Source organism: Dermochelys coriacea, chromosome 2 (assembly GCF_009764565.3).
Source record: "Dermochelys coriacea isolate rDerCor1 chromosome 2, rDerCor1.pri.v4, whole genome shotgun sequence".
Classification (NCBI taxonomy): Eukaryota; Metazoa; Chordata; order Testudines; family Dermochelyidae; genus Dermochelys; species Dermochelys coriacea.
In genome coordinates, this window is record NC_050069.1 from 9,846,533 (window position 1) to 9,858,630 (window position 12,098).

The following is a 12,098-nucleotide window of genomic DNA, read 5'->3' on the forward strand; positions in this document are numbered from 1 at the left end:
GCTAGAGCTGTAGTCTGAGCAGAGATTGGGGAGAGTCCAGATCAGAGCTGTTAACTTCTAATTGTCCCTGAAAACTGGGAGGTAGACTTTACATGTCCCAGAAGATCTTGATGCTCCCTTCTAGGTGTAGCTCTACGCAAAGCCTTCCTGCCCATGACCGATATCCAAAACCTCATCCGCCTGTCAAAAAAGCTAAGCAAGAGCCAGCAGGTGGCAGTCTGAGCCATGGTGGGAACACTTGGTCTCTCAGCCCTCTGTTTGTAGTTCCCTTGGCACGTCTCTCTGAGCTTTGTCCCATAGGCCATTGGTAGTTATCTCATAGCTAGCACAGAAGGAGAACGCAACTGCAAGCTTAAGCCATATGAGTGGTATCTACATCAAGGAGAGACTAGATCCTCTTCTAGTGGAGGATGTTGGAGGTGGATCTCTGCCAGTCACTTGAACAGGAAGGTGCTGGTCTTCAGCTCCAACCAAGAAAATACTATTATCAAAGAGTGCCTGCTCCATCCACTGGGAAGAAAGCTTTGGTGTGCCTTTTCAGAAGTAGTCTAGCAGAAGTAGCAGAAGTAGTCTAGTAGCAGACTTCTAGTAGCAGAAGTCGTGACAAAGCTCAGAAGAGTGCGGTCTGATGATCTTACTAGCCTAATATTGGACCAAGCAGCTGTGGTTGTGAACATGTTACAGTGAGCAAAAGCTGGTCCCATCACAGAGGTTTTTGGCTTCCGATCATCACTGAGAGCCTTTAGGATGAAATACCCTTCTTTAGTAAGCAACAACTAAATTCTTTGTGTGTGTATATATATATATATATATATATATATATATATATATATATATATATATATATATATAGCTTATTCACTGTACCACTACACTCTTTCCTGCTGTCTTGGGAAACCAACTTCTCATAGAACAAGTCATCATGTTAGTCAAGATTCAATGGTACTTTAAATAGCAATGAGATTAGACTTTCCTGAACTACCATATGGGTTTTTCTGAATGATTGCCATAATCCCACTTGATAACTAATACCCACAGGATGAAAACATGAAGTGCAGCTTGATCTCAATGGTAAAGATCAAACAGTTGTGATGACTGACTATGGTTTTGAATTGAGTATTTTTCTTTAGCATTAGAATATTGGCATTTTTAGGCTCCATGCAACTTAGACAATAAACAATGGACTGTTGCCCATATTGCTTTGTTATAAATTGTGTCAAAAGGGTATATGAGGTAGTGCTGTATTAAAGAGGGAAAACACTTCTGAACATACTCTTACTGAATGTAACAACTGCTCTGAAGCACTCCAGCCATCTATAGGCTTCAGGACAGTATTACTCACACTAAATGTGGGTAGCAGGCTTTTTCTTCCTTTGGTGTGTAGGCTGTGGGTTTTTTGTTTTGTTTTTGTTTTTTTGGTCTCCTTCCTTCCATTCACTTGTCTTTCTCCAGATGTTGTTTATCACTTGCACCAGCTTTTTCCCAGGTAAACCCATTTCACTTCCCCCCTTAGTCCTGAATACAGAACTCAATTTTTTTGAAAAATTTTAAAAAAAAAGAAAGAAAAGGAGTACTTGTGGCACCTTAGAGACTAACAAATTTATTTGAGCATAAGCTTTCGTGAGCTACAGCTCACTTCATCGGAATGCATCCGATGAAGTGAGCTGTAGCTCACGAAAGCTTATGCTCAAATAAATTTGTTAGTCTCTATGGTGCCCCAAGTACTCCTTTTCTTTTTGCAAATACAGACTAACACAGCTGCTACTCTGAAACCTAAAAAAAAAAAAAAAAAAAAAGGCAATACAAAAAAACCCTTTTGGTTTTAGAGAGGAGCAACCTATTTATCCATTCTGATGGCTAGCAAATAATTGCTTTTTGTCCATTGTTCAATTTTATCCCGAATAAACCATTTGGTACAAAATTATAAGCATAGCAATGAGTAGGGCACTGGTTTCATTTTAACACTTTAAGATATTTATAAATAAGTCCAGTTTTCAAAAACTGAGCACAGGGAATATATACTGCTTGGTGAGGGTTCTATGGGAAATGGAACACTTATATGGCTGTAAAACTGTCTATAGCTCTCGAGACATTAAAGCTTTAGTAGCCCTGCATGTTGCTTTTCTCAGACTTGCATCAGTTGGTTATCACAATAGTTTTGCATCAATAGTTCTGCAAGAAGGGGAAATACCAGATGCAGTGGCCTACAGGTAATTCTTCAAAAATGTCAGAAGGCTCACTGCAGTTTTTATATGTCCATGTACAAGTAAAGTCCAAAAATCCTATTGCTAAACTCCTACACAGCTGACACAGACTCCTCTATTTTGCTCTCCCTCAGGGTTCAGATCTCCCATGTATGCAAAAATCAGAATAGCCTTTGGATGGCATTGACTCATTAAATCTCCCCACTGACTCCTAAATAATGCTACTCATTTTATAACCTTTATTTCAGCAGTTTGGATATGTTAACTATAGTCTTCATGCTGCATGTGGTTTTAAATTGAAAATATAACTTGTCTTTTTAACTCCTGTGAGTTCTCTGCCTGTTAAAGGTAAAGTTCCATAATTTTAGGGAATCTAATGCAGTTGTGCATTCAGAAGAGTGATTACTAGAGACAGATGTATTGTTCATGTATTATACCTTTTCATAAACCTAGAAATCCTGTTAGAGCTAAAATGTTCATTGCCCAGCATGTAATCTGTGAACCCTCTTTGTCTTTGTTTTAGGTCTTCCTGAACAATACTACAGCCTCACTTGGTTCCTTAGCCCCATCCTGGGCCTGATCTTCACTCCACTCATAGGTTCGGCTAGTGATCGCTGCAGACTGAGCTGGGGCCGCCGGCGGCCTTTTATTGTTGCTCTCTGCATTGGTGTCCTCTTTGGTGTTGCACTTTTCCTTAATGGCTCTGTTATAGGTAAATAATGGGGAAATCACTGCCTTCCTATTTTGCTACAGTCTTGGATCTAAGATATTTCTATAAGAAACTGAGATGATATGCGGTTGATTGATTTATATGATGTTTAGTACTAAATTAATATATAGTCTTGAGATTTCTAACATGTGAACTATCCCAAACTTTATGTTGTTTCTTGTCTTTAAAAAAATCACAGTACGGTGCTAAATACTAGAGTAGATGTGTTGCAAGCCTAGCTGTAACTGTTAATACCTAGTCATTAATAGTGGTTGCCAGCTATTTGCAGATGCTGAGATGAATTCGGCCAGTTCTTGACATGGGAAAACTGTAGCAACCTGTTCACAGGGAAATGTTTCCTGTTGTGATCCATTTTCCCTTTAATGCATATCTGGCAACACATCCTGTTTCCAGCATTATTTCAAAAATTATCTTTTCACTTTTTCTTGTTCTTTTCTTAGTCCTGGTATTGAAAATGTCCAGAACACTGTTAATATTTGTTTATCAGAAACTGTATGTGGGAAAATAATTTTTCTGAGTCCCCATCAAAGTTGTTAAAAATAAATTGTTTGCTTAGAACATAGTTTACTACAAGATTTAATCTAGGATCTGAGAATCTTTGTGAAATTTAGTATGGGACTGGCAGCAGCAAGTAAAATTTGGGCAAACATTTACATCACCTTTTGGATTGATACAATAGCAAGGAACCGAGCCATAACTCTTCTGCTCTTATTTGTGTGGTAGACGCAGCTCTATTTTTAACAGAAGTCTTAATATTTCAGGAAGTGAACTGAGCATTTGACACTGGGTCAGCATTTTACCTTTCCAAAGCCTGACTGACCCACCATGTGATGTTTTTAACTTCCTACAGCTTGCCCAGGATAAAAACTCTTCCTGTTCATAAACAAATCATGTCTACTTATTAGAAATCAGCAACTTCCATTGCTTTGCTCTACCAGTTTTCTTAGACTTAGTCCCTGCAAGAAAATGTAAATGCTTGGAGGAATGTGTAATATATGATGTGCTTGTTGCTTTGTCCACTAGTTGTCTCTCTTTGCTCCTGCTATTCCTTCTCCCCCTGCAAATTTGTAAAAGCCATCTGACTGCAGGCCGCCTAATAGATTTATCTAGATAGAGAGGAAGCTCATTCTGATTTAAGATACCTCTGCATGTTAGTTTAGGTCTGAATCCGTTGATATTGGCAAACATAGCTTAATGCATCAGCTAAAACTTTTACTTGGCAACATTTCATCTTCTTGTGATTACATTTTTTACTAAATCAATCAAAGTGGTCTGTGTTCTCAGACTTTGAGAATACTTTTTTTAAAGTAATTATTACTTAATCGCAGTTAACTCACAAAAATTAATCGCAGTTTTAATCACTGTCAAACAATGGAATACCAATTGAAATGTATTAAATATTTTTGGATGTTTTTCTACATTTTCAAATATATCTATTTCTATTACAACACAGAATACAAAGCGTACACTGTTCACTTTATATTATTTTTATTACAAATATTTGCACTGTAAAAATAATATAGTATTTTTCTGTTCTCCTCATACAAGTGCAATCTTTGTTGTGAAAGTGCAGTTTACAAATGTTGTTTTGTTTTATTACATAACTGCACTCAAAAACAAAACAATTCAAAACTTTAGAGCCTACAAGTCCGTTCAGTCCTACTTCTTGTGCAGCCAATCACTAAGACAAACAAGTTTGTTTACATTTATGGGAGATAATGCTGCCCACTTCTTATTTACAATGTCACCAGAAAGCGAGAACAGGCGTTCGCATGGGACTTTTGTAGCCCGCATTGCAAGGTATTTACGTGCCAGATATGCTAAACATTTGTATGCCCCTTCCTGCTTTGGCCACCATTCCAGAGGACATGCTTCCATGCTGATGACATGCGTTTTAAAAAAAAAATGTGTTAATTAAATTTGTGACTGAACTCCTTGGGGGAGAATTGTATGTCTCCTCTTCTGTTTTACCCACATTCTACCATATATTTCATGTTATAGTAGTCTTGGATGATAACTCCGCACATGTTCTTCATTTTAAGAACACTTCTGCAGATTTGACAAAATGCAAAGAAGGTACCAATGTGAGATTTCTAAAGATAGCTACAGCAATTGACCCAAGGTTTAAGAATCTGAAGTGTCTTCCAAAATTTGAGGGGGACAAGGTGTGGAGCATGCTTTCAGAAGCTTAAAAGAGGAACACTCTGATACAGAAACTACAGAACCCAAACCACCAAAAAAGAAAATCAACCTTTTGCTGGTGGCATCTGACTCAGATGATGAAAGTGAACACGCATCAGTCCGCATTGCTTTGGATTGTTATCAAGCAGAACCTGTCATCAGCATGGACACATGTCCTCTGGAATGGGGGTTGAAGCATGAAGGGACATGAATCTTTAGAGCACCTAGCATGTAAATATCTTGCAATTCCAGCTGCAACAGTGCCATGCAAATGCCTGGTCTCACTTTCAGGTGACATTGTGAACAAGAAGCGGGCAGCAGCATCTCCTGCAAATGTAAACAAACTTGTTTGTCTTAGCGATTGGCTGAACAAGAAGTAGCATTGAGTGGACTTGTAGGCTCTAAAGTTTTACATTGTATTATTTTTCAGTGCGGTTATTTTTTGTGCATAATTCTACATTTGTAAATTCAACTTTCATGATGGAGATTGCACGATAGTACTTGAAAAATACTATTTCTTTTGTTTTTTACCTTGCAGATATTTGTAATCAGAAATAAATATAAAGTGAGCACTGTACACTTTGCATTGTGTTGTAATTGAAATCCATATATTTGAAAATGTAGAAAACATCCCAAAATATTTAAATAAATGGTATTCTATTATTTAATAGTGTGATTAATCGCGATTAATTTTTTTTAATCACTTGATAGCCCTAATTATTACCCTTTTGTCACTATGGGGGGGCTGTTGCAGCATTGCCAAGGGAACAGAGATACATGTAATAGCATCATGCTCAATATGTTCCATAGGATTCTTTTTAAAACACAGAAGCAGTATTGTTTGAGTGGGCTCTGCACATTCCCACTTATGGAATGTACCATTAGTGTAGCTTACACTGGCGGGACCATCTAGGAGTGCCCTATATTGAAGGGTGCAATCTACAACATTGAATGAGGAAAATTGAAACTAGTATAACTGCATTTATAACTAGTATTTTGACCAGTTATGTAATTTTGTGGATATTGACCTCTCTAACCTGGCTACCTTTCACAAAAACTGCTTTTGGATTTTGGAGGATAACATGTATGAGAAATTAAAAATAGTAGCTGATACTTTATGAGGTGCTTAAAACAGATAAACTCTTGAGAAACAAGTGTCATTCTCATAAATATAAAAACATATCTTCTGTCCCAGACTATGCAAGAAGCTGTGCCAAAGAACTGAAATGGCCATTTTATTGAGTAAAGGAATGTTTCCAGTAAGTGCATTGGCTGCCTTTCTCTTAAGGAGATTAACCTTGCTTTTGAGTAGTTTGCTCCTTTTGGATAAAATGCTTTAAAGATTCTTCCCCCTCCCCCCCCCTTTTTTTTCCACAGGTCTGGCCATTGGAGATGTGCCAGACAAGCAGCCCATTGGCATAGTTCTCACAGTGCTTGGAGTGGTGGTATTGGATTTTTGTGCTGATGCAACAGAGGGGCCAATTCGGGCCTATTTACTGGATGTGGTGGATAGCGAAGAACAAGACATGGCACTCAACATCCATGCCTTTTCAGCTGGTATGCAGTTCACTTATATATCTCCTGCAATTTTTGTATCTGCATGAAGTTGACAAGTCATTATTTAGCTGACTTTCATTGAAAGATTAGTTGTAGATGTTCACTGAACTTGCTCCTCATGTCCGTACTGCCTCATAGTCATCCCAATCTGGAGGGTCTTGATACTTTATATGAAGAGAACATCTATGTGAACCCTGGGTATGGCAAAATAATACTTGCAAGTGGAGATAGGATAAAGCATCATATGATTACAGGCAGTCCTCAGACTTACGACATAAACAGTTCCTGTAAATTGCATTGTAAATCGAAACATTGTAACTCAGAACCACAATGCGCTCCATTGTGGGACTGAGCATCGTGAAGTCGAAACCAATGATCGTAAGTCGCATCAGGGTGTCAATTCAGAAACATAAGTGCCATTTGTCGTAAGTCAAACTTCGTAAAGTTGAGGACAGCCTGTATTTGTATTACCAAAGCACTTACAGGAGGACCCAGTCAAGATTAGGACCCTGTTGCACTGGGTACTCTGCAAACATGTAGTAAGGCATTCTCTTCCCTGAAGTACTTCCAGTCTAAATAGAAAAGACAGACAAAACAATAATAATCTGGACCAAGTTTCACCGTTATGGAGGTGTCAGTGAGTTATTCCACTAAAATAAATCTGGAGTAATCTGGATCTACACCAGTGTAACCGAAAGGAAAATTGGATGTTGTGTATATTTAAAATATATGGTACCAAGTGGATATTTGTTTCAGTTTCCTCAAAGACATTAATATTAAAATTCTGGTTTTCCCATCGTTGTAAGTGAAACCACATCATTAGAAATATGTGGGTTTAGGGCAATACTGAAATTATGTACTCTGGCCAATTGCATCAGCTTGTTATCACGTGATAACATTGGACTAACCGATCACATATGGTCTCAGAGTTTTATCTAAAGCCATAGACTTAAAAAATGAATTTTCCATTTTGTGAGAATTTGCCTGACAGCCTTTTATTTCTTGAACCTCTTCCCATTGTCCGACTAAGAGTTGACTCCAGCCTGGAAATATATTTTAAATTAAAGCTAAGAAATCCAGAATTCAAGTGCACCACCACTTAAAATAATTCATGGCAGTCTCAAAAATATATTGCCTGTAATCAGAGACTCCTACTTCCATGAAACAAGAAATGTCTTAAACTTGAAAGTGGAAACTTCGACATGTCTCACTTTCTGATTCTGTGTATTTCTGGATCACCTTTGGGTGCTTTAGATGAGATGGTATTTCAAGGGAAACTTAAGTTTGAGATCTGACTGTGGAGGGTCAGACTGAATGTAACCTCTTTATTTTCATGTAGCAAAATAGTAACTGGTTTTTTCCCCCTTCCTCAGGTCTTGGAGGAGCCATTGGCTATATGTTAGGAGGGCTGGACTGGATGCAGACCTTCTTGGGTGACCTTTTTAAATCTCAAGAACAAGTACTTTTCTTTTTTGCAGCCATTATTTTCTCTGTCTCTGTTGCTCTTCACCTTTTTAGCATTGAAGAAGAGCAGTATAACCCTCAACAAGACAGAATTGAAGATGAAGCAGATACACTTTCTAGTGTTAAGCTTAGTGGCAGCCTTCCACCTCTGAATCGACTGAATGTAATTAGCGAGGAAGATCCCTATGGGACCTCTGTGTACCCAGAGGAAGTTCAGTCAGAGCAGGACCTCAATATGGATTTCCTTGAGGTGGACATTGTAAGGAGTAAGAGCGATTCTGTTCTGCACATGCCAGATGCCACTCTGGAAATCGAATCAGAGCTGCTTTTTCTACATGACATTGAGCCCTCCATTTTTCAAGACCCTTCATACCCAAATACTCCCCTCAGCACCAGCCAGGAACTTCTGAAGTGCAAATTTAACCGCCTCTCTGCTTTCCTCAGGGAAAATGAAAAAGAGGAGATGTTGCTTGATAATCACTTGAATGAAGCCAAAGTCCCAAATGACAATGGCTCCCTACCAAAAGATCTCCTCAATGGACATGCTAGGATTGGCATGAAGCAATCTAGTACTTCAAACTCCGTGCACAGGCGAAGGCACATGTTCTATCGTCAGCCATCTTACACCTTCTCCTACTATGGCAAAATAGGTTCTCACCGCTATCGTTTCCGACGGGCCAATGCCATTGTCTTGATCAAGTCCTCCCGCAGCATGAATGATATCTATGACATGCAGAAGAGACAACGGCAGAGATACAGACACAGGAATCAGAGTGGCACAACAAATTCTAGTGGAGACACTGAGAGTGAAGAAGGGGAAACGGAAACCACTGTCAGACTTCTGTGGCTGTCTATGCTAAAAATGCCCAATGAGCTCCTGAGGCTTTGCCTTTGTCACCTCTTAACCTGGTTTTCCATCATTGCTGAAGCAGTGTTTTATACAGATTTCATGGGACAGGTCATCTTTAAAGGGGATCCCAAGGTGAGCAAATAGCCTGTGTTACCAATACAGAACTGCTGGTAATTATTCTGTTTTGATTATACTCTGGTAAATCTTTGTTTCATGCAGGGCCCTTCTAATTCTACTGAACTGCAAGCCTACAATGCCGGAGTTCAGATGGGCTGTAGGGGCTTGGTCATTTATGCTGCGACTGCTGCTGTTTGCTCAGGTGAGAGACTCTGTGTAGACAAGCAATGAAATATTTCTCACTAATCATGTGAGGTGGGACAGTATGCTAAGTATTTTTTTTCTAAGTAAAAATATAATTTTGTCTAGACTCCAGAGTGCACCTTCCAATCAATTCTTGCAAGGTTGAGGGAGGGGCATGAGAACTTGAAAATGCATTTCACATGTTATAATGGGAGTCTTAAGTCTGGCTCCTCAAGTGTCTGTATGGCAAAGTACCTCAAATGCAGAAATATGAACAGCTCTTTTCTAATAGTTTAAAATCTAACACCACTTCTGAGGACACTTGTGACTTTTAGCCAGCCAGCCATCAGAAAACTAAAACTATGCCTATCAAAAATGTTAATCTTATGTAAAACATTTATAAAGACTGTTATTTAAATATACCATTTTAAGACATGAATCTGTGTTAAGTCTCTGACAGATAAGCACCCTATAAACTTTAGAGCTACCATTTGCACTTGAAATATATTGTCATATAGAGCTTTAGATATACTTTAATTCTGCCTTTTGCAGCCCACACATGGGTGCATATGCACATGTGAATTACAATTTCATATCCTTGGGACCATCTCATTATTCAGGTATGTCCAGCCAGATGTCTCATTCTAAAATACAAAAGGAAGTTTGGCTCTAGGCCTGGATTATTTAATTATCAAACGCGTGTAATTTAGGAAATATCTCTGAATTAGGAACTGAATCTATCCTGTGCTTAAAAAATCTGGACACTTTTTTTTTCCTTTAACGGAAAATGTTAGTTAATACCATTGATCACATATAGTGGTATCATGGTCCATTGAATTGGAATCCTGCAACACCTGAATTCTAGTCTCAGCTCTGCCACAGGCTTGAATTATGGCCTTGAGCAAGTCACTTAACTTGTGTCTGTTCCCCCTTCTTTGAAATGGGGATAACATGTTCCTACCTCCTAAGTAGGTGGTGAAGATTAATCAGTCTATGTTCAGAGTATTGTACAAAAAAAGTATGTAGCACTTAAATGTTATGTCAGACTGAAAGACTGAGTATTGTAAAACGTAATTCAGTAGACTGATGATGTGTATTTGATTTTTGGTTTTTAATTCTCTGCAGCTTTACTACAAAAATACTTGGACAACTACGACCTTAGTATAAAGGTGATCTACATTCTGGGCACACTGGGTTTTGCTATTGGAACTGCAGTGATGGCTATGTTCCCCAATGTGTACGTGGCTATGATAATGATCAGCACTATGGGAATAGTCTCTATGAGCATATCCTATTGTCCTTATGCGCTTTTAGGACAATACCATGATATTAAACAGGTATGTGAAATATTTAATCACAGCAATTCACTTACACCTCTCTATTTAAGATGGTGAGTGACAAAATAGATTTGCCACATCCGCTTGCTTGGGATATATGCTTTGTTGGGGCATCTCCCAGAGAAAAGATGATGATGGCGAACAGTAATGACTGCTACTTCATCAGGCCACAGTTAGCATAAACTCTGCTCGGTGGGGACATACTAGCTAGTAGCCACGTTGATAAGTGAGGTGTAAAAGGGGTTAAATGCATATGAAATGCGCATGCAGGCCTTTTAATTAAAAAGGAGTGGTCAAATAATGATTAAAAGGAAAAAGTGGCATTATAAATGCAATCATTGCACTCATATTCATTACTATATCTTAAATCTTGGCGATGCTTTTTGTTCAAAGGACCTGTCTCCTTAATTGGGAGAATAGGCTGGCTACAGAGCTGTCCCGTTTAAGCACCATCTGCTGTATTATAAACATGTTAGAGGCTCTGATAATAGTCTGGAGATACAACCACAGGTATTCGCAAAAAGAAAAGGAGTACTTGTGGCACCTTAGAGACTAACAAATTTATTTGAGCATAAGCTTTCGTGAGCTACAGCTCACTTCATCGGATGCATTTGGTGGAAAATACAGAGGGGAGATTGATATACACACACAGAGAACATGAAACAATGGGTTTTATCATACACACTGTAAGGAGAGTGATCACTTAAGACAAGCCATCACCAGCAGCGGGGGGGGGGGGGGGAAGGAGGAAAACGTTTCATGGTGACAAGCAAGGTAGGCTATTTCCAGCAGTTAACAAGAATATCTGAGGAGGTCAAACTGGACAGTCTCTACGTAAAAGAATGAATGGACACAAATCAGACGTCAAGAATTATAACATTCAAAAACCAGTTGGAGAACACTTCAATCTCTCTGGTCACTCGATTACAGACCTAAGAGTGGCTATCCTTCAACAAAAAAGCTTCAAAAACAGACTCCAAGGAGAGACTGCTGAATTGGAATTAATTTGCAAACTGGATACAATTAATTTAGGCTTGAATAGAGACTGGGAATGGATGAGTCATTACACAAAGTAAAACTATTTCCCCATATTATTTATCCCCCCCACCCCACCCCACCCCCCACTGTTCCTCAGATATTCTTGTTAACTGCTGGAAATAGCCTACCTTGCTTGTCACCATGAAAGGTTTTCCTCCTCCCCCCCCCCCCCCCCCCCCGCTGCTGGTGATGGCTTATCTTAAGTGATCACTCTCCTTACAGTGTGTATGATAAAACCCATTGTTTCCTGTTCTCTGTGTGTGTATATCAATCTCCCCTCTGTATTTTCCACCAAATGCATCCGATGAAGTGAGCTGTAGCTCACGAAAGCTTATGCTCTAATAAATTTGTTAGTCTCTAAGGTGCCACAAGTACTCCTTTTCTTTTTGCGAATACAGACTAACACGGCTGCTACTCTGAAACCAGAGGTATTGTAA

The 12,098-nt window shown here is 38.9% G+C and overlaps 1 protein-coding gene across 2 annotated transcripts in view; it reads left to right on the forward strand.

The window, feature by feature from the left end:
• Positions 1-12,098, forward strand: part of SLC45A4 (solute carrier family 45 member 4) — a 90,942-nt gene that overhangs the window by 71,457 nt on the left and 7,387 nt on the right. For both annotated transcript variants that reach the window (XM_038389779.2, XM_043507279.1), the window contains 5 exons: positions 2,728-2,916; positions 6,493-6,672; positions 8,046-9,118; positions 9,206-9,305; positions 10,412-10,623. In XM_038389779.2, coding sequence (XP_038245707.1) covers positions 2,728-2,916; positions 6,493-6,672; positions 8,046-9,118; positions 9,206-9,305; positions 10,412-10,623 — 1,754 coding nt within the window. The remainder of the gene's footprint in view (positions 1-2,727; positions 2,917-6,492; positions 6,673-8,045; positions 9,119-9,205; positions 9,306-10,411; positions 10,624-12,098) is intronic.